Source organism: Hypanus sabinus, chromosome 10 (genome assembly GCF_030144855.1).
Source record: "Hypanus sabinus isolate sHypSab1 chromosome 10, sHypSab1.hap1, whole genome shotgun sequence".
NCBI classification, from domain to species: Eukaryota; Metazoa; Chordata; class Chondrichthyes; order Myliobatiformes; family Dasyatidae; genus Hypanus; species Hypanus sabinus.
Window position 1 is genome coordinate 89321463 of NC_082715.1, and position 21164 is coordinate 89342626.

The 21164-nt window shown below is 40.5% G+C and overlaps 1 protein-coding gene across 2 annotated transcripts in view; it reads right to left on the reverse strand.

The window, feature by feature from the left end:
* The window catches only part of lmbrd1 (LMBR1 domain containing 1), a 186090-nt gene that overhangs the window by 146642 nt on the left and 18284 nt on the right, over positions 1-21164 (reverse strand). For both annotated transcript variants that reach the window (XM_059982288.1, XM_059982289.1), the window contains exons 2-3: positions 10385-10561; positions 6112-6175 (exon numbers count right to left, since the gene is read on the reverse strand). In XM_059982288.1, the coding sequence (XP_059838271.1) occupies positions 6112-6175; positions 10385-10561 (241 nt within the window). The remainder of the gene's footprint in view (positions 1-6111; positions 6176-10384; positions 10562-21164) is intronic.

Below are 21164 nucleotides of genomic sequence, written 5' to 3' on the forward strand. Positions count from 1 at the left end.
GCAATCCAGAAATTACTACCCGGGAGGTCCTGCTTCTCAGCTTTCGACTTAGCTCTCTCAATTCTCTTTTCAGGACCTCATTACTTTTCCTTGCTATGTCATTGGTACCAATATGTACCAAGACATCTAGCTGCTCCCTGTCCCTCTCTCAAATGTTGTGGACACAATCTGAGACAACCCTGATCCTGGCATCTGGGAGGCAACATATCATTAGGGTCCAATTCACAACTACAGAATCTCCTGTCTGTTCCCCTCACTATCAAGTCCTCTATCACTACCACTCCCTTCTTCGCTCTCTTTCCCTTCTGCACCACGGACTCATGCTCAGTGCCTGTAACCCCGTCGCTGTGGAATTCTCCCAGGAGGTCATCCCCTGCAAAAGGATCCAAAGCGGTATACTTGGATTTGAGGGGAATGTCCACAGGGGTGTTGTGCTCTAACTGCCCATGTCCATTTCTCCTGACTGTCGCCCAGCTGCTTGCCTCCTGCAACTTCAGGATGACTACCTCCCTGTAACTTTGATCAGTTATATCCTCATTCTCCCATACAAACTGAAGGTCATCCAGTTGCTGCTCCAGATCCCTAATACGGTCTTCAAGGAACTGCAGCCCAATGCACTTCACGCACATATAATTCCCCTGGAAACTCAGAGTCTCCCAGTTCACCAACATCTGGCACAAAGAGCACACCACAGCCATTTAAATAGCACACTAAGAGAGGGGGGTAAAAAAAACACTAAAAGGAAACCTTAACAGATGCTTTACATAGAGCAGAAGCCTCCTTTGAGGCAAAGCCTGTCGCTTCTACTCTTGCCACTGGCCTACTCCTGTACAATGGCTGCCCTGTTTATCCCTTCTGTACTTTATTTAGTTCTTTGAGTTCTGTTGACGCCGCTGATAGGCTTTGTACAATGGAGAAACACTTTTGATGCAACCTTTTTAAATAACCATCGCCGACCTGCGAGAAATCCCTCTTGGTAAAGCTCTGTTGATGTCGCTGATAGACCACATAAAATACAGGAGCTGAATTAACAAACCAGCTCCGAGTCTCTTCCACCATTCAATCTTGGTTTGATTTTTTTTCCCAGCTCCATTCTTCCACATTTGCATTACTCTAATACCCTTAGCAATCATGAAACTATAAATCTCTGCTTTTAATACACTATCTGTTAAGGAGTTCAAGCAGGAACAGTCAGGGCCATGATATGCTCCCAGGAACCAGATTCAAGATTCAAAAACTTTATTGTCATTCTAACTGTACATCAGCTCTGCAGGGCAGAATGAGACAGCGTTTCCCAGGGGCAGTGCAATCATAACAAACGCAACACTAAATAATAAACACAACAATAAATAGTAAAACACAACAGCCACATGTCAGCTAAAATCAAGTTATAAGTGTCCAGTGCAAGTTAAAAGTGTCCAAAGCAGAGTCAGGTAAAGCAGCTATTTAGCAGTCTGACTGCCTGTGGGAGGAAGCTGTTTAGTAGCCTTGTGGTTTTGTTTTGATGCTCCTGTAACGTTTGCCTGATGGCAGGAGAACCAACAGTTTATGGAGAGGGTGTGAGGGGTCTTTAATGATGTACCTTGTCTTCTGGAGGCATCGACTCTGAAAGAAGTCTTGGACAGAAGATAGGAGGACCCCAATAACCTTCTCTGCTCCTCTGAAAGGCCTTTTTGTCGGCAGCACTGCAGCTGGAGTACCAGGTTGTGATGCAAAAGGTCAGCACACTCTCAACCACGCCTCTGTAGAATGTAGTTCAGATGTTAGTGGGGAGTGATGCTTGTTTAAGTTTCCTCAGAAAGTGCAATCTCTGCTGGGCCCGTTTCACAATCCCAGTGGTGTTCCTGGACCAGGTGAGATTGTCCAAGATCTGCACCCCAAGGAACTTGATGCTTTCCACTCTCTCCACTGCGGAGCCGCTGATGCTGAGCGGTGTGTGCTCAGGATGAGAACGTCTGAAATTGGCAAACATCTCCTTGGTTTTGGTGACACTAAGCATCAAGTCATTGTCACTGCACCAGCTCTCTAGGTGCACCACCTCCTCCCTGTACATTGTTTCATCATTTTTGCTGATGAGCCCCAGCACTGTGGTATCATCAGCAAATTTAATGATCAGGTTCCCCTTGAATCTTGCTGCACAGTCATGTGTTAGCAGTGTAAACAGCAATGGGCTGAGCACACAGACTTGTGGGGATCCAGTGTTCAGTGTGATGAAGTCAGATGTTCCTACCAACACGGACTGACTGTGGTCTCTCTGTCAAGAAATCCAGAATCCAGCGACATATGGCAGTGTTAAGGCCCAGCAGCAACAGTTTCTCCACTAGTCTCTGCGAAATGTGGGACATCAGGAAAACTTTCAGAGCTGGTGGTGAGCATGTGTGTAGAAAATGTGTCCAGCTGCAGCTCCTGACTGACCACATTTCACTATATGCTGATGCGTTTCACTGTTTTGATGTGCATGTGACAAATAAATCACAGCACAGCTGAGACTGTGGATGGACTCTGTGAAGTACCTGCACCACTGGGAGTATTGTGGATGGCACCATTTTGCAACCTGGTCACACCTTAGGTGCAGGCAATGGGTGATTACCAAACATAAGGCAAATAAGAATAACCTGGTGACCATTTACCTGGTATAGCATTTCAGATATTGTTTTGGGCGGTGGGGTTCCCTTTGGGGAAGGAAGCACTGGCCAAATTTGTGGCACCACAGTATTGTACAGCAGGAGAGGAAGACTAAGAAAGCTACAGTGGTACAGAACTCACTAATGAGTGGAGGTGAAAGGCCTTTCTGCAGTGAGGAATAGGACTTCTTAATGGTATACTGCCTCCTTGGAGGAGTCATTAGATGCTGCAAGACAATCTCAGATGGAACGGTGTCCATCCATTGGTCATGGTATACGCAAGTACTAACAGCATCGGTACAAAGGGAGATGAGATCTTGCAAAGTGAACTTAGTTAGGTAGAAAGTTAAAGAGCAAAAGAGAAGGTTGTTACAACAGGACAGATTGCACCCAAACTGAGATGGTGCACAACATTAAAACAAGGTTGCTTATGCAGCTGTGGAGAATAAACTCATATGGCAAGGGGACGGATTACAAAACAGTAATACTGCAGGTGGTGAGAGTAAAATACAGAATATAAACCAACCTAGATTTAGTAGAAAGAATACATTAGGATATTTAAGCAAATAGGTAAAACTGCATTTACTTAATGCAAGGAATCAGATGGCAAAACTGATGAACTTTGAGCATTAATCAGCACAGAAATATGCAATTACAATCACAGCAACATCAATGAAAGGAGGTCAGGACACCAGTTCAGCATTTCAGGCAATAGAGGCTTCAGACATAAAAGACAAGGTGCTAAAAGAAGTATAATATTGATTAGGAAGAACATTACTGCAGGGAGGACATCATGAAAAACTTTTCCAATGTGGCTCTATGGATAAAACGGAATAAGAATGGGCAATCATCTGCTAGGGCTATGTTACAGGACTCCCCTAACAATCAGCAAGAGAAACAGCAGCAATTATGTTGACAAATCTCAAAGTCTAATGATAGCAGTCAGCTGCAGCTGTGGATTTTACCGTCCCTAATAGTGTCTGGAAGTTCCTTAATGCAAAGGGATTAGATGGGAAAGAATTTATAAAGTTTATCCAAGTTTGTTTTAACCAAAATGATTCTGCTGGATTTGATATTGGGAAATGAAGCTAACAAATGGTAGTGTCAGTAGGCATCTTGCAAAAAGTGATCATAATTCCTTAAGTTTCAAGGTAGTCACAGAGGGGGGTAAGGATGGTCTGCAAGCTGAGGTCCTAAATTGAGAGAAAGTTTATTTCAAAAGCAAGTAGGACTTGATAAATGTAGTTTGAGAGCAGCTGCCTTTCAGGTTAAAAAATACAACAAATGGGAATTTTAAAAATTAAGAGTTCAGAGGTAATGCAGTAGATTGTGAGGAAGGTTGTTTAAGGCTACAAAATGATACAGTTCAGCAGAAGGTTGGGCACAGCAATCGCAAATGCCATTTTATCCTGAAAATTGAAATGTAATACATTTTAGGAAGGTAAACAAGGGGAGGACATACACAGTAAATGGTAGGGCACAGATGAAGAGAGGGGTTTTGAGTACAGGTCCATAGATCAATAACATTGGAAGCACAGTTGAAAAAGGTGGTGAAGAAGGAACAAGGAATTATTGTCTTCACTAGTCTTGGCATAGAATCTAAGAGATGGGATGTCATAATACAGTTTTATGAAAGTTAGACCAGGCCTTGCAAGATCCAATCACCACACAAAAGGGTGTGATTGTGCTGGAGAGGGTGGAGAGGAGATTCACTGGGATTGTGTATACCAACGAGGACAGATCCTTTATTTCTTGCTGATATGCGATTGCCGAGGTGGGGGGGGGGGGGGGGGTTAGTAAATTATACAGCATTTACAAGAACGGGGCTTGGGTGTATAAGACACCCAAACTCACAAATCTGGCAGGACCAAAGTCATATCCACCCTAGACATGTGAAGCCTGAGAAAGCTGGGTTTCTCGCCGTGGAATCCAGGGGCTGTTAGCAAGGGGCAAAGGAGCCACATTTCCAGAGATAACTAGTAAAAGGGGGAACTCACTAGTAATTAGAATATAGAATAGGATTATATAGAATATATAGAATATAGAATTAGGATTAGAATAGGTAGTCACAAAGGGCAACGTGGACATGGTGGGCCAAAAGGCCCATTTTTAAAACCTATTGGATTCAAACTAACATAGGAAACAAAATCTAGAAAAAAATCAAAATATTGAATGTAGGGGATGGGATGTTATGTTGAAGTTGTAAAAGATGTTGGCAAGGCCTAATTTGGTATATTGTGGGCAGTTTTGGTGACCTACCTACAGTAAAGGTGTAAATAAGGTTGAAAGAGTACAGAAAAAATTTACAAGGACATCGCCAGTTATGGAGGACCTGTGTTATAAGGAAAGACTGAAGGTTAGGACTTTATTCCCTGGAATGTAGTAGATGGAGAGAAGATTTGATAGAGGTTTACAAATTTATGAGGGGTATAGATAGGGTAAACGCAAGCAGGCTTTTTCCACTGAGTTTGGAATCAGAGGTCATAGGTTAAGGGTGAAAGGTGAAAACTTGAGGGGAACACAAGCGGAAACTTCTACACTCAAAGGGTCATGAGCTACCAGTATAAGTGGTGCATGCATGTTCCATTTCAACATTTAAGAGAATTTTGGATAGGTACATGGATAGTACGGGTATGTATGGAGGGCTATGGTCCTGGTGCAGGTCGAAAGGAGAAGGCAGTTTAAATTGTTTGATACAGACTAAATTGGCTGTACATTTCTATGACTCTAAAAGTGGGAAGTGCCCTTTAACATTAATGAAACTCCAAGAATTCAATGTCATTGGAATGAATTTAAACTGATTTGATGGCTATGGTCTTTCAGATTTGGTTTTCGGTGGTTTGGCTTAACTTTTTTTCTGCATTTTTAGCCTTTGACTGCCTTTTTTAAACTTGCCCACGTTGAAACTTGAACGGCGTAAGGTGAATTTCCAACAAAAACAAATAATGAAGTTTGTTACAGGAACTCTCTCATTTACAAGCCATACTTGCTCCTTAGGAAGAAATACAGAAAATACTTTAAGAAATGACATACTATAAATGATGCAGAAAAAGTCTTCTTTTCCACCAAGTGGTCTCTAAGGTAACATGTCTACAAGACAATAGCAAGAATAAAGGATTTTCATTCCATTTACCATTGATAAATCTAAATGCTCTCAAAGATTTAACAATATTTAGCTCACTAGTAATACATGACTCTTAAATCACATCAAATTGAAGCAGGCACTGTGGTAGCTCTCTTGATAAAGTTATGTTAATGAAATATGTATATGAAAAAAAAGTAAGAAAAAGAAAGGCTCGTCCACTAATGCCCATATCTTGTGAATGAGTGACAAAGTCAAGAAAATAAGTTGTCACAATGTGAGGTCAATATAATACACCCAATAAATGTTGCTTAAATGGCAATCACAATCTTTAAGGACAATTGTGCTGAACTCTCAAAGAATAAAAGATAAATTTATTTTTAAAAATTGGAAAAAATAACATACTGTAATATCCATACAAGACAGTGTCTTCAATATTCTTCCTTGTAATGTTATCTGCTGCCCATTCCTTAAAGGAAAAAAATAGCTGAAGGTTATTAGGAGAAACAAATTGGTCCAGTAAGATTTATTTTATTCAGATACCAACACACTCAGAATCCAATAATAACGGTTAAATCTCCAACATTGTCAGAGAAGCTTATGTGATATCCAAGATTACACAGATCCTCTCAGGAAAAAAACATACTGAATGATGTATTCCATATCTGGTGTACCATATGTGCCTATCTAGATAAACTAGGCTTGTTTTAGTTGGAGCAGTGAAGATCAAGGGTGTGTATAACTGAGATATAAAAAAATTATAAAAGCCAGAGACAAGATAGATAATAAGAAACATTTCCCCCTAACACGAGGAAATCTGCAGATGCTGGAAATTCAAACAACGCACACAAAATGCTGGTGGAACACAGCAGGCCAGGCAGCATCTATAAGGAGAAGCACTGTTGATGTTTTGAGCCGAGACCCTTCGTCAGGACTAACTGAAAGGAGAGATACTAAGAGATTTGAAAGTAGTGGGGGGGGGGGGGGAGGGGGAAATGTGATTTGATAGGAGAAGACTGGAGGGGTGGGATGAAGCTAAGAACTGGAAAGGTGATTGGCTAAAGTGATACAGAGCTGGAGAAGGGAAACGATCATGGGACGGGAGGCCTCGGGAGAAAGAAAGGGGAGGGGGGTAGCACCAGAGGGAGATGGAAAACAGGCAGGGTGATGGGCAGAGAGAGAGAAAAAAAACAAACAACTAAATATGTCAGGGATGGGGTAAGAAGGGGAGGAGGGGCATTAACGGAAGCTAGAGAAGTCAATGTTCATGCCATCAGGTTGGAGGTTACCCAGCCGGTATATAAGGTGTTGTTCCTCCAACCTGAGTGTGGATTCATCTTGACAGTAGAGGCCATAGACAGACAGATCAGAATGAGAATGGGACGAGGAATTAAAATGTGTGGCCACTGGGAGATCCTGCTTTCTCTGGTGGACTGAGCGTAGGTGTTCAGTGAAACGGTATCCAAGTCTGTGTCGGGTTTCACCAATATATAAAAGGGCACACTGGGAGCACTGGACGCAGTATACCACACCAGCAGACTCACAGGTGAAGCGTCACCTCACCTGGAAGGACTGTCTGGGACCCTAATTGGTGGTGAAGGAGCAAGTGTAAGGGCAGGTGTAGCATTTGTTCCGCTTACAAGGATAAGTGCCAGGAGAGAGATCGGTAGGAAGGGATGGTGGGGGGGGGGGGGGGGCGAGTGGACAAGGAAGTCGTAGGGAGCAATCCCTGCAGAAAGCGGGGGGGGGGGGTGGGGAAGATGTGCTTGGTGGTGGGATCCCATTGGAGGTGGCGGAAGTTACGGAGAATTATATGTTGGACCTGGAGGCTGGTGGGGTGGTAGGTGAGGACAAGGGGAACCCTATCCCGAGTGGGGTGGCAGGCGGATGGGGTGAGGGCAGATGTGCGGGAAATGGGAGAGATGTGTTTGAGAGCAGAGTTGATGGTGGAAAAAGGGAAGCCTCGTAATAGAAGTTTCTATAACCAAATGACATAATAGTGCATGAAGCGCCAGAGCCAAGTTGTTTAACAAATTGCCTGAGCAGAGTCAGTTAAATTATCTGGATCATGTCGGTTAATGAAAGTTGAAGGGTTTTTAAAGGAAGATTTTTTTTTCATCCAGAGGGTGACTGGAATCTGAAATTAAATGCCTGAAGAGCTGGAGAAACAAGTACCATTATACTTTTTGTGTTCAGATTAACATTTGAAATGCCAGGACATATCTGAGTGCAGGGTAATAGGATTAGAGCACATAGAGCTCTCAATGATTGGTAACAAACAGAATTTGTGAATACAGGTACAAGTTATGGAAACACAGAGTGCACAAACTTTGTTCTGAAATTAACTATCTCTAGAATCTGGCACATTTAAAAATATAATTTGCTGAAAATTAACAGTGGATGAGATCCTCAGCATTACACAGAAAGTATGAACTTTACTGGTATTGCAAAGTCTACTTTGAATCATTAATTTTTATTCTTTTGGATGAAGGTAGAGGGAAATTTTCAGGTATGGGGTACAAACAGAGTTCCTCCAGCAGTTAGTTTGTGTTGCAAAATTTTTTATGTGTTTTTATCTCCCTTATGTTAGTTGATATTTTTCTTTCCATCACCAAGAGAAACTACCACACCACTACAATGACAGGGAGGAGGAGGAGGAGGAGGAGGAGGAGGAGGAGGAGGTATTCTATAGATAGTGATACAGCTGGAACACCATGCCAGAATGGGAGAGATGGAAACAGAATGCTGTCTTTTCCCGCATGTTCACATATTCATGTGGAAAACACATGGCCATTGTTACCAAAATATCACCACAGAAAGTGACTCATTGTAGTGAACAGCTCATTATCACCTCACAATAAAACCAGCCTGGAATACTGGGAGAACTTGAATTGTTAAAAATACAAAAAAAATCGAATTTTAGAGAAATGACTCAAAGCCAATAACAAAAATTAAACACAATAAAAGGACAAATTTTATCATGCCGATAGTTAACTTGTACTGACTCAAGTGGTTCACATTCTTAAGTGATTTCATGACAGTATACCAAAACTAGAAAATTAACATCATCATCTTCCTGGTAGATCTAACTGCTGACTTTTTGTTTAGGTGAAATCAGCTATTTGTATATTCATACATTTGCTTTAATTTAAAATCTTCAGGTTTTCTTCTTAACCTCTGAATTTTGCTGATTAACAGTTAAAATAATGTAGACTGCTGAATGCAACTTCTAAAAGCCAATTAAAATATTGCAATCCGTATAAGCAGTGATTACCTAAATAATACATTTAGTATTGTATCTCAGAATATTTCAGCAGCTCAAAAGCATGTTGTGTGTTCTTGATAAGATGTTCTCTGCCAATTAATTAAGCTCAGTTGCTCTGCAAATTACATACATAATAATTCTCAGTGGTGTTAAGTACAACTAATAAATTGCCAGCTTAGCAGATGAGGGAGATGGGTGTGTATTCAAAAGGTGATGCTGCCTTATCCTGATGACTACTTCCATACCTCTTGTATTGTTACAGAGGGGTGGGATTGTATTCTCAACAGATGGTTTGCTTTTCCCAGAAATTTCACAAGGGCAAATTTTATTCCATATCTCAGATTTTTTGCCGTGATTTTTAAATTCCAAAAGAGAAAATTACCACTACCCAAAATTTGGGGTTGTCTTTAATTATAAACACAAAACCTGTAACAACTGGATCATGACAAAGTCAATTACAATATATCTATCTGAATTCCAAACATGTAATTGAATCTATACCAATACTTAACATATTTGATACTCCATAATCTTTATAAACCATATATTTTAGTTATCAAATTATGCCACTATCAATGCTAAATATGATTAAATACAAAAGAAAATAAATCTCAGGGTTGTACATGGTCACCTATGTACTTTGATAATAAATTCACTGTGAGCTTTGAACCAAATCCACTAAATAATATTCCAGAAATCAGGATGAGGGGAGAAAGGGATGAGAAATATAAAGGCAATCTTGCACAATCAGAAGTCAAACTCAAACCAATAAATTCTAAAAATGAAATCCATCAACTACTGGGTAAATCTGGAGAGAAAATCTGCTGCCTGCAAGCTCTGGGAGGAGTTAACAGAAAAAGCTTATGAAGATGCACCAGATGAAGCATTTAACAAAGTTGGGCACTGTTTATTCCTCTCCATAGAACTGCTCATCCTGCAATAAAAACTTGAAAAGCACTTTGAAAAAGACAAATACAACATTACAACTGGTTTAGAAAGGGGGAAGGTGTTCGCAAAAGAGAATGTGGGATACCTTTATAAAATTTCCAGCTAAAGATAAATTATGAGTAAAACCAGACAGTGGTTATACACTCAGGGAAATTCAGTGAATGCAAAAGTAATAGAAATGGGGCCTCAAGGAATTAAGTAACCATAAACAAAATAAATGTAGTGCTATGAGGCATGGGACCACCCAGATTACTTCACCAGGAGTCAACATATTAGACAGACTGAGTAAGTTACCATCTGTAATGAAAGAATTATTTTATTTTAATACTAAATTGAGTTTTGGAAATAGTAACTTCACCATAGATGTTATAATTCCAAAAGTATATTTCAATCACTGTACATTTTGAATGTCTCTATATACTAATTAAATTTATCTGTTGAGCAAGTTTAATACAAGTAATGTACCTTGTAAGATCCTTTGGAGTCCTTCATGTAAGATACAAGGAATATATCAACCGGTAACAAGGCTGAAGTGATCAGTGCAAGAGCAAGTGCACATATTGCAGTTATGGTGGAGACAACCTCACTTTCTTGTTGACTCTGGTATCGGCGGATATATATCCAGCAGAATACTAGAATTGCCTGCAAAACACAAGTAAAGTGTCACTGGAAGTGATGTGATCTTAACACTGGAGAAACCAAATGTAGGTTGTAAAACAAAGGTGATCTTGAGCATCAAGTTGGCTGACAATTCCTGACTATTTTTTTGTAACCTTACCTTCCACCGAGGCACATTGCAACCTTCTGGACTCAGCATCGAAGTGAACAATTCCAGATAACCAAGATAATCATTTTGTTTACCCCTTCCCTTCCCCTCACCTGTCTATCAACTCCTTCTGGTTTCCTTCCCCCCCCCCACCCCCCACCGCATGATCCACTGTCTTATTAGATTCCTCATTCATCAGTCCTTTCACCTCTTAGCTACTGATTTCATTCCCCAGCTCCAGCATCGACCTTTTTCCTCCTCTAGTCTCACTTATTACCTGCCCACTTGTACTCCTCCCCTTTCACCCCCAACCTTCTTTCTCCAGCTTTTGCCTCCTATTAAATATGCCTCTTCAATAACAGGGCAACCAAAACCATACAGTACTCCAAGTGCAGCTACAAAAATGACTTTTAGAACTACAGCATAATGTCCCAAACTCCTCCACTCAATATCCTGATTGATAAAGGCTTCAACACCTTCTCAAATACCCTGTCCACCAATGATGCTGCTTTCAACAAGCTGTCCTCTTGTACTCCTTGGACCCTCTATATTTACTCTCTATAGTGGCCTACCAGCCATTGTGCAAATCCTGGAGGTTTTCCTCTCGGTGTTCCAATCTCCTTCTATATCTCTAAGACTTGCTAGGAGCACTTCTGCTGACCTGTTATTTTTAAACCACTAAACTACCTAAACATTTCACTACCTAGTACTTGCAACCCTTTCATTCTGGGGTGTTCGACTCCTAGAAAGGAATCTGTATTGCAAATTTCCATAAGTAAAAGATACATCAACAAGAAATGAGGGTTTTAAAAAATGTATTTATTTGCTTGTTCTCCTTCATATAAATTCTGTTATAGTAAATTTCAATTCATATCTTAAATTTTCGGGTAGAAATTTGTGAATTCTGCAGGGGTGAATTTTGTTTGCCCAGACTGCAGGGTTTTCCTGCATATTATGTGCCTGTAGTCTGTAGCTGATAAGCTGATGCACAATATCAAAATGTTAATACATTTTTAAAACAAAAGTATTACTAACAGTTTATTTGTATAAAATAGCATTTTTGAGTACGAGTTTAGTCAGTTATTAGCAAACAACAAATGTCATGGTAAATGTTGTGATAATAAACATGATTCTAATTCTAGAAGTATAACAGCCGTCAATGCAAAATAGCCTCCTTTTTGCATTAAGATGTAAATACAAAAGGATTAAAAAGGACCTAGTGCTTTCCTGGAGGATATAATGACTAAAATTCTCGGACTTCCAGCCAGGTATAGGTATCAATTATTTCAAAGATAAACTCTTTCATTTTCATCCCTGTACCCAGCTGAGAGTTTAATAAACTCTGAAAAGAGTTTATTCATACAAAAAGGTTGTTATTGTTGCAAAAAACAATTTAATAGAGCAAATTCACACCCAAAATCAGCACCAGCTATATATTCTTGTCCCAGTCACAACTACAAAAAGGCTGATTAAACAACATCCATAATAAGCAAAAATCTAAAGTTGTAAGAATCCAGAACACAAAAATGGGAAAGACAAAGAATAATCACCAAATGCAGCATCTTTTGCGAAAACAATACAGGATTTCAAACTTCAAGATGCCTGGGTTTAAAGGAACAAGTAATGCATCTGTCCAATACATTATCAATCTACAGTGTATCAGCATTTGTTCTATCTTTACTCCAACTTTTATCAACCGCATGGGGAAAAAAAAATCACCCTCAGCATAGTCATAGTTATACAATGTTGCAACACATTCTTCAGTCCAATTAATTCATACCAGTCAAGGTGCCTTCCTCTGCTAGACCAATTTGCCTGTATCCCTCCAACCTTTCCTATCCATGTACCTGTTCAAAATATTTTCTAAATATTCCAACCACCATTTTCCACGTGAAAATCTTGCCCCTTCTATTCAAACCTATTCCCTATCACCTTAAACCAATGTTCTCTACATTTTGACTCCTGTATCCTGAGTAAAATACTCCAACATTTACCTTATCAATACCCCTCATGATTTCATAAACCTCTACAAGGTCATCTCTCAGTTTCTTTGCTCCAAGGAATACACTGCCAGCCTATCCAATCTCTCCTTAAAACTCAAGTGCGCTACTTCCAGCAATATCTATATCAATCTTCACTGCATCCTCTAGCTTAATCACATCCTTATAGAATGGTGACCAGAATTACACAATGTTCCAAATGCAGCCTCATCGATATCTTGTATGCTATAATACCGCATCTCTTGTACTTGATGCCCCTTCTTCACTGACTATCCACCTATGTTGCTACTTTCAGGAAACTATTAACTTCTAACGCTGGGACCTCTGTTCTACAAAACTCTTCAGCACATTCTCTGTGTATGTCCTGTCCCAATTTACCATCTCAAAGTTCATCACTTCAGATTTGTCTCAATTAAATTCCATCCACTATTTCTTTACTCCCTTTCCCATTTGACATAAATCCTGTTGTAACCCAAAACGACCTTTTTCACCATCCACTGGAGCAGTAATTTTGATGTCATCCACAGAAACATGCGAATCATGCAAACTACATTCTCATCCAACTCAACACATACTCTTAGTGACCACTTTATTAGATACAGGAGATGCACAATAAAATAGCAACTAATCACAGTCTGGCTTAATAGCAGCATATGTTGTGAAATTTGTTTTCTTTGCAGCAGCAGTACAATGCATAATAGAAAAAAAAACTACAGTACAGGTAGTCCCCGAGTTACGAACGTTCGACTTACGGACAACTCGTACTTACTAACCAAGGAAGGAGAGCACCGTCCGCCATTTTAAGTCATTGCCGTTGACACTGTGTTGAGTGTTTAACTTTGTATGAGTAAGACTCACCCTGATCCCCCCACTCCCCCGTTCCAGTTGGCTGGTGGCGCAGTCAGACCAGCACCGGGCTAGAGAACAGAGGTTCCCAAGTTCGATTTAGTGACAGACCACTCTCGTGCCAGGTTGATGTCAATCCAGTGACTTCTGTACTATCTGTGCCAGATTGATGTTGAGCTCACAACTCGAACTCGTAAGAAAAAACACTGCCACCTCCAGTTTAAATTCCCACGCAGAATATTGTGGAGGATCAAATACCCAAACCCAGCACAGCCCCCACTTGTCCCATTTAACCTGTCTCAGTGCAGTGCAGTTTAGGACCCGGGTAATTCAGTGCTGTGGTCTTTAGGACCCAGCGGACCTCGGGAGCTAGCGCAGGTCGGGACCGCCACTTGCAATGTTTCTGTTTCATTGACGGGAAGCGATCGCAATTGAAAATAAAGTGGAAGTAATAAAGCACTTGGAAAGCGGTGAAATGCCATCGGTCATTGGAAAAGCATTAGGCTACAGTCAGTCAACGATCGGAACAATTTTAAAGGATAACGGATAAAGTGAGAATAATGGAGCATGTGAAAGGCCCTGCCCTAATGAAAGCTACAATTATTACTAAGCAACACAGTGGTTTAATTATTGGAATACATACGTTTAAGTGTTTTATATGCATAGAAAGGTAAAATATATACTAAGACAAATGCTTGACTAACTGAGTATTGAGGTTGAGTTCATAAGTTCAATGTCCTTTCAGGAATCGATGGCAGAGGGGAAGAAGCTGCTCCTGAATCGTTAAGTATGTGCCTTCAGGCTTCTGTACCTCCTTCCTGATGTGGCATGACTTTGGTGATAAGGGTCCTTAATGATGTGAGGTATCACTTTTTGAGGTATCACTCCTTGAAGATATCCTGGATATTACAGAGGCAAGTGCCCTTGATGGAGCTGACTAAGTTTACAACTCTCTGTGGCTTATTTCAATCCTGTGCAGCAACCTCCATTCCCCCATTTCAGAAATTTGAGCTGCAGTCAACAAACAACATCCTGACTTAAGTATTTGTATTGTCCAGTTGATCCAATGTCAAGAGCCAATGAGATCACATCTGCTGTAGACCTATTGTGACAATAGGCAAATTGCACTAGGTCCAGGTTTTTGCTGAGACAGTATTCTTCCAGCCATAACCGACCTCTCAAAGCACTTCCTCACCAGAGATGCGAGTGCTACTAGTCTTTAAGGCAGCTCACCCTGCTCTTCTTGGGTACTGGTATAATTCTTGCCCTTCTGAAGTATGTGGGAACTTCGAACTGTAGCGATGAGAGCAAAGTATATTTCTGTATGTTCGTGGTCTTCTGCTGCTGTAGCCCATCACTTCAAGATTCATAGATGCTCTTCTGCACACCACTGTTGTAACGCCTGGTTACTTGAGTTACTGTAACCTTCCTGTCAGCTTCAATCAGTCTATTTTCCTTTGACCTATCTTAGCAAGGCATTTCACCCACAAAACTGACACAATGGATTTTTTTCTATTGTTTCTCCACACTATTCTCAATAAACTCTAGAGACAGCTGAGTGTGAAAATTCCAGATAAGCAGTTTCTGAGATTCTCAAGCCATTCTGTTAGGCATCAATCATTCCAGTGTCAAATTCACTTAAATCTCATTTCTTCTCCAGTCTGAACAATTGAACCTCTTCACAATGTCTGCATGCTTTTAAGCATCCAGATGCTGCCACAAGATTCACTGATTAGATACTTATATTATCGAGCACGTGTTCATGTGTAACATATAAAGCGGCCTGAGTGTACAGAGCAAACAACAGGGATCCCAGCACTGATCCCTGTGAAACATGACAGATCACAGGCCCCCAGTTTGAAAAACAACACTCCACTATCAAGTCAATTTTGGATCCTATTAGTCAACTGCCCTGGTTCTCACTTGATCTAAATTCTAGACCAGCCTAACATGTAGGACCTCATCAGAAGGCTTTGATGAAATCCATATACACATCTCCTGCCTTGCCTTCATCATTCCTCTTTGTAATGAAAAAAAATCAACCAAATTCTTGAGACACAATTTCCCATGCACACTATCCTTAATAAGTCCTTGCCTTTCCAAATGCAGATGGATCCTGTCTCTCAGAATCCCCTCCAGCAAATTTCCTCACTACCAATGTTAGATCGGCTGCAAATAGAATTAATATTTTCTTTGAATATGTAGTTCTGTCCTGGTCTTGCAATCTTTAAGGCACAACATCATTAACCACCTTCCAGTGTTCTGCTGCCTCAGCTATGGTTAAGATACAAAAAAATCTGTGCCACAGCACCAGCAGCTTTTTCCCTCTTATTTCCTAAATTAGAGGGTATACTTAGTCAAGCTCCAGCTTAAGTCACTGCAATGGAGAATTCATTATTAATATCCCAATGGTTTACTCATGTTTTCCTTAGCTGAACCATTTTAAAAAAGTAGAATAGTCAACCCTACTTTAGGAACAGTTATACTTAATACTGGATCACTCAGCTATTATAATTTTACTGGGACCACTGTCATTCATCTATTGTGCCAGATTTAATTTGAAATTGTCTGTTCCAACAAGGAGTGCTTTACAGAACATTAGGTTGAATTGCAAGTAATGATTGCCTATTTGTGTCCCAATTTGAGTAACTATCCAAGATTATTTGATAGACTTTTGTCTTCGATCAGTTTAAAGTGAAGTATCTCTGTAATTATTGCCCTTTATGAAAGTATTTTATGATCTGTGCTCTACTGAGCAGCAGAACAAATAGTGGAAACCTGCAATAAATATTTCAAACATTAGCATTTTTTTTTTACAAATGCACTACCAGTTAAGAATTATTGAACAGAAAAGTGCATTAAAATATTAAAGATCAAGGACAATCACACTAAATCAAGTGGAACTGTTATACCAGCTCTTTTCTGTTGGAGCATATTCACAGTTGTAGCTTGAGATACAATAAAGCTTATTAAACTATCATTTGTAGTCAGCGAACAATTTTGTTTCCCGTGAATGTGTTGTTTAAATGGTCTTATTGTTCACACGACATGGTAAATTGTTTGGCTTATGAGATCACATTACTGTTCACAGCAGCATGGACTTGCTTACAAAAGCAATCCTCTCCTGACTGGGTACAAGAATAGGAATCAAGGAACCACCCATATGGTAACGCATGCCTGAATCCTTAACACCCAAGGGCAATTTCTCTTTTTTTTGAACAACAGCACTTCTTGAGCTTCTCAGACTGAAACATTAGAAAGGCAATAAAATATACTTTCTTCCCATTGTCATCCACAATGCTTGAATGCCTAATTCCAATGCAATTTATACTGCAAGATTACTTTGTTTTATTCTTGTGCTCATGCAAACTAGACATTGCTTTAGAATCAGAATCAGGTTTATTATCAATGCAAACACAAGTAGATGCTGGAAATCCAGAATAACACAGAAAATACTGGAGGAACTCGGGAGGTCAGTCATCAACTATGGAAATGAACAACAGTCATCATTTCGGGCCGAGACCCTTCATCAGGGCTGGAAAGGAGGGGGTAAGAAGCCAGAATAAAGATTCAAAGTACATTTCTTACCAATGTACGCATGCAGGATGCAACCCTGAAATTTGTCTTCCTACAGGCAGCCACAAAGCAAAGAAAACCATGGAGCCCATTCAAAGAAAAGCCTTAAATCCCCTCCCAATGTGCAAAAAAAATGTCAAATAGCACAAATGGCAAAAAAAAGAAAAAAACACAGAATATAAAACATAAAATCAAAAGAGTCCAGTCATATTCACAAACATGAGATGAAGGGTCTTGGCACAAAATGGTGACTGTTCACTATTTTCCAGAGATATTACCTAACCTGTTGAGTTCTTCCAGCATTTTGTCTGTGTTGCCAGGCATATTCAGGTCAGCGCAGTTCCAGCCGATCCAAGGTTGTGTTGTTCAATATCTGCAGGGTACCCCAATCAAATTTGCCCAAAAAGCAATATATTTTAAAAAAAGAGTGACTAGAAACCAGAAACACATCATACCATGAATTACAGAGTCCAATCCACAAACCACAATCCTGGAATCAGGCACCATCGGGGAAGAGGGAGGACAATGGGACACAGAGACTTTCCTCCGGCAGTACCCAGCAAGAAGCTGGTAGACAGTACTGAACAGCCATTTTCCTTCACCTTTCACCTCGATGATTTCAATCTTCCTCAGCTCTTTAATCAGTGAGAAATGGAATCAATCATGAACTCACAACCTGCCTCCAAGCTTCTTCACCTCAAAGCCACAAGTTTCATTCAAAACCTCACAGAAGTCTCTCAGAGACAGCAAAGCCTATTACTCAATAGGCCTGAAAACACACCAAACTGTAGATCCAGAGTCCAACAACAGCAGGAAAACATTTGAAAGAGCAAGACGTAAAAGTGAAAGTAGCTTCATAAAATATCTGGAGAGTATTACCCTTGGATGCATTGTTCACTGGCACCATCTTCTTCCAGAAGAAGGTGGAAGATGAAGTAAGGAGCTGGGAAGTGAGAGGTTGAAAATGTCCTTGAGGACTCCCGCCAGTAGGTTGACACAAGTTTTCAAAGCCTTGCCTGATATTCCATTGGGGCTTGCTACTTTGCGAGGGGTTCACCCTCCTGAAAGACAGCCTGACATCAGCCTCTGAAACAGGAATCACAGGGCAACTGGGTGCAGCGGGGAATCCTCTTCAGTAATGGCCCTCTCACAATGGTATTGTTTGAATGCTGACAAGGTTAACTAAATAACAAATGAAACTTGTATGCAGTACATTCAAGTTGGCATGGTATACAAGTTGGCGAGGATCCACGCAGTCAAGGTTCCTAAAACATTCATATTTTAATCCTCCTTAATGCAGAAGCTTCTGGGGAAAAATTATAATAGCTTAATGTAAAGTGGATGGTTGATCAGTGGTGTGTACTTGATGGGCCAATGGGCCCATTTCCCTGTTATTTCTGATATGATGCTGCAACTTAACTACTTGGTTAAAGGTGGATGGGAAGGTTGAATTGTTTTCAAAAGAGGAGAGGATAGGAATTAAGCCAGAAGTGGCAAATTATTTGGCCTCTTCCTTTGCTGGTCCAATATTTGTTGCTCTTATGACTCAGCCTTTGGCCAAATTGAGCCCTTCCATTTAGACTCTTTTGAAAAAGGGACTTCCACTATAATTGATGATAAATCAGGGGATACACATGAATTTACAATAATGCAAACCATCCAAAGCACAGAAAAGCAATTAATACTACATCAGTGTCAATTCATCTAAAAAAAACCTATTCCACTCCTCCCGCCAGACACATATCATTGTATACAGGTAGTCCCCCAGTTATGAACGTCCAATTTATGAACAATTCATACTTACGAACTGAGGAAGGAGAACACCGTCTGCCATTTTAAGTCGTTGCCGTTGATGCTGTGTTGAGTGTGTAACTTTGTATTTGGCTTAAATTTTTCTTAGCAAGATTCAGACTTCCCAGTCAGCTGGAGGCGCCGTGAGATCAGCACCGGGCTCAAGAACAGAGGTTCCCAAGTTTAATCCAGTGACAGACCGCTCCCAAGCACACTCTCCATCCATGCCGGGTTGATGTCGAGCTCTCAACTCGACCTTGTTAAAAAAAACACTGCCACCTCCAGTTTAAATTCCCACACAGAATATTGTGGAGGATCAAATACCCAAACCCAGCACAGCCCCCACTTGTCCCATTTAACTTGTGTCAGTGCTGTGGACTTTAGGACCCGGGGAATTCAGTGCAGTGGTCCTTAAGACCCGGTGGAGCTCCGGACCTGCCGCCTGCAGTGTTTCTGTTCCATTGATGGGAAATGATCATGATTGAAAATAAAGTGGAAATAATAAAGCGTTTGGAAAGAGATGAAAAGAGATCGGTCACTGGAAAAGCGTTAGGCTGCAGTCGGTCAACGATTGGAACAATTTTAAAGGATAAAGTGAGAATAATGGAGCATGTGAAAGGCCCTGCCCCGACGAAAGCTATAATTATTACAAAGCAACGTAGTGGTTTAATTATTGGAATACATACGTTTCTTGAGTGTTTTATATGCATAGAAAGGTAAAATATATACTACATACTAAGACAAATGTATGACTAACTGACGCTAAATAATACCGAATGTACTTGTTCCGACTTATGTACAAATCCGACTTAAAGATGGACTCAGGAACAGAACTCGTTCGTATCCCGGGGACTGCCTGTATTCAGTTACCTTAAATATTTGTCCAATTTAACAGAAAGATGCAGTCAGCAATAAAATATTTTGAGCAGTTTTTGATTAAATAAAATCAGAAATTAAACCATTTTTTCCAATCAACATTTCATAGCAGAATCAGCTATGGTAATAAAACATCTTGGAATGTTTTACCATGAATAGAAATAAGATCTGATTGCATCTTCACCACATATTCTTCAGCTAATTAATATACTTTATCAGGTTTTTTGCATAGTAATCATACTAAACAATAAATACCCTTATACATCAACATACAAATTAAAACTACATACTCAGTGTAACAGAACAAACTTATAAGAATTGATGAGCCACAAAATAGATTCATGGCTGCAATACTAACAAATGTTCTTGCTCCTTTTTTTAAACCACTACAACATAATAAAGTGGCCACAGTATAATTAGGTACCATCTGTACCTCAGAGTGGCCACTGAGTGTGTTTGTGGACTCTGCAGCTGTAGTCAATCTACTTCAAGGTTCAACATGTTGTGCATTCAGAGATACACTTACACACACCACTGTTGTAACACATGGTTACTTGTATTACTGTTTCCTTCCTCTCAGCTTTCTTTTTGTTTCAAAACTATAAAAGTTTATTTACAACACAGACATAAAACAATCAATATTTACAATTATACTTAAATTACTATACAGTCACTACTATCTATAATAGAGTCTATATCGTGGGGAGTCCACCGCTCACAGATATCCCGCAATGTGCCCACCGCGACCGTGTGCTCCCTCTCCAAGCACAGCTGGTCACAGACATATCCTCAGAAAATGGGTGTGCAGTCAGCCTGGGCAGTGCACTCCACCTTCCGTCGCCCAGACCTGTGGATGGTCATAATTGGCCAGGCCCAGGACCAAGCCCACCAGGAGATCCTCATCTTGCCCCTGCTCCCTTCTGATTGGATTCATGTGGATGAGTAGCATGGGACTAAACTGCAGCCAGAATGGCAAAGCAGCTCTTTGACGAATTCGGAGCAGCTGCAACCTCTCGCATTCCATATATGCATGGTACACCAACTCCTCCTGCCTGCAGAATGGCCAGCTGGATGTGGTGTCGTGAACCTGCTCAAGAACCTGTTATTCAGACTGCCCAATGTACAGGGGAAGCATTCCTGGTAAAGAGACTTCAACTGGGGACCTCCTCCACTGACAGATGGTAACACCGACCACCAAGGTGTATCCAGTCAGCAGACGAAGGCAAGGAAGTGAAAGGTGTGCAGAAGCAGCCCTGTCAATGAACCAGTCTAACCATTCTCCTCTGACCTCTCTCATTAGCAGGACATTTTCACCCAAAGAACTGCTGCTCACTGGATATTCTTTTTTGTTTGTTTGCATCATTCACTGTAAACTCTGGAAACTACAATG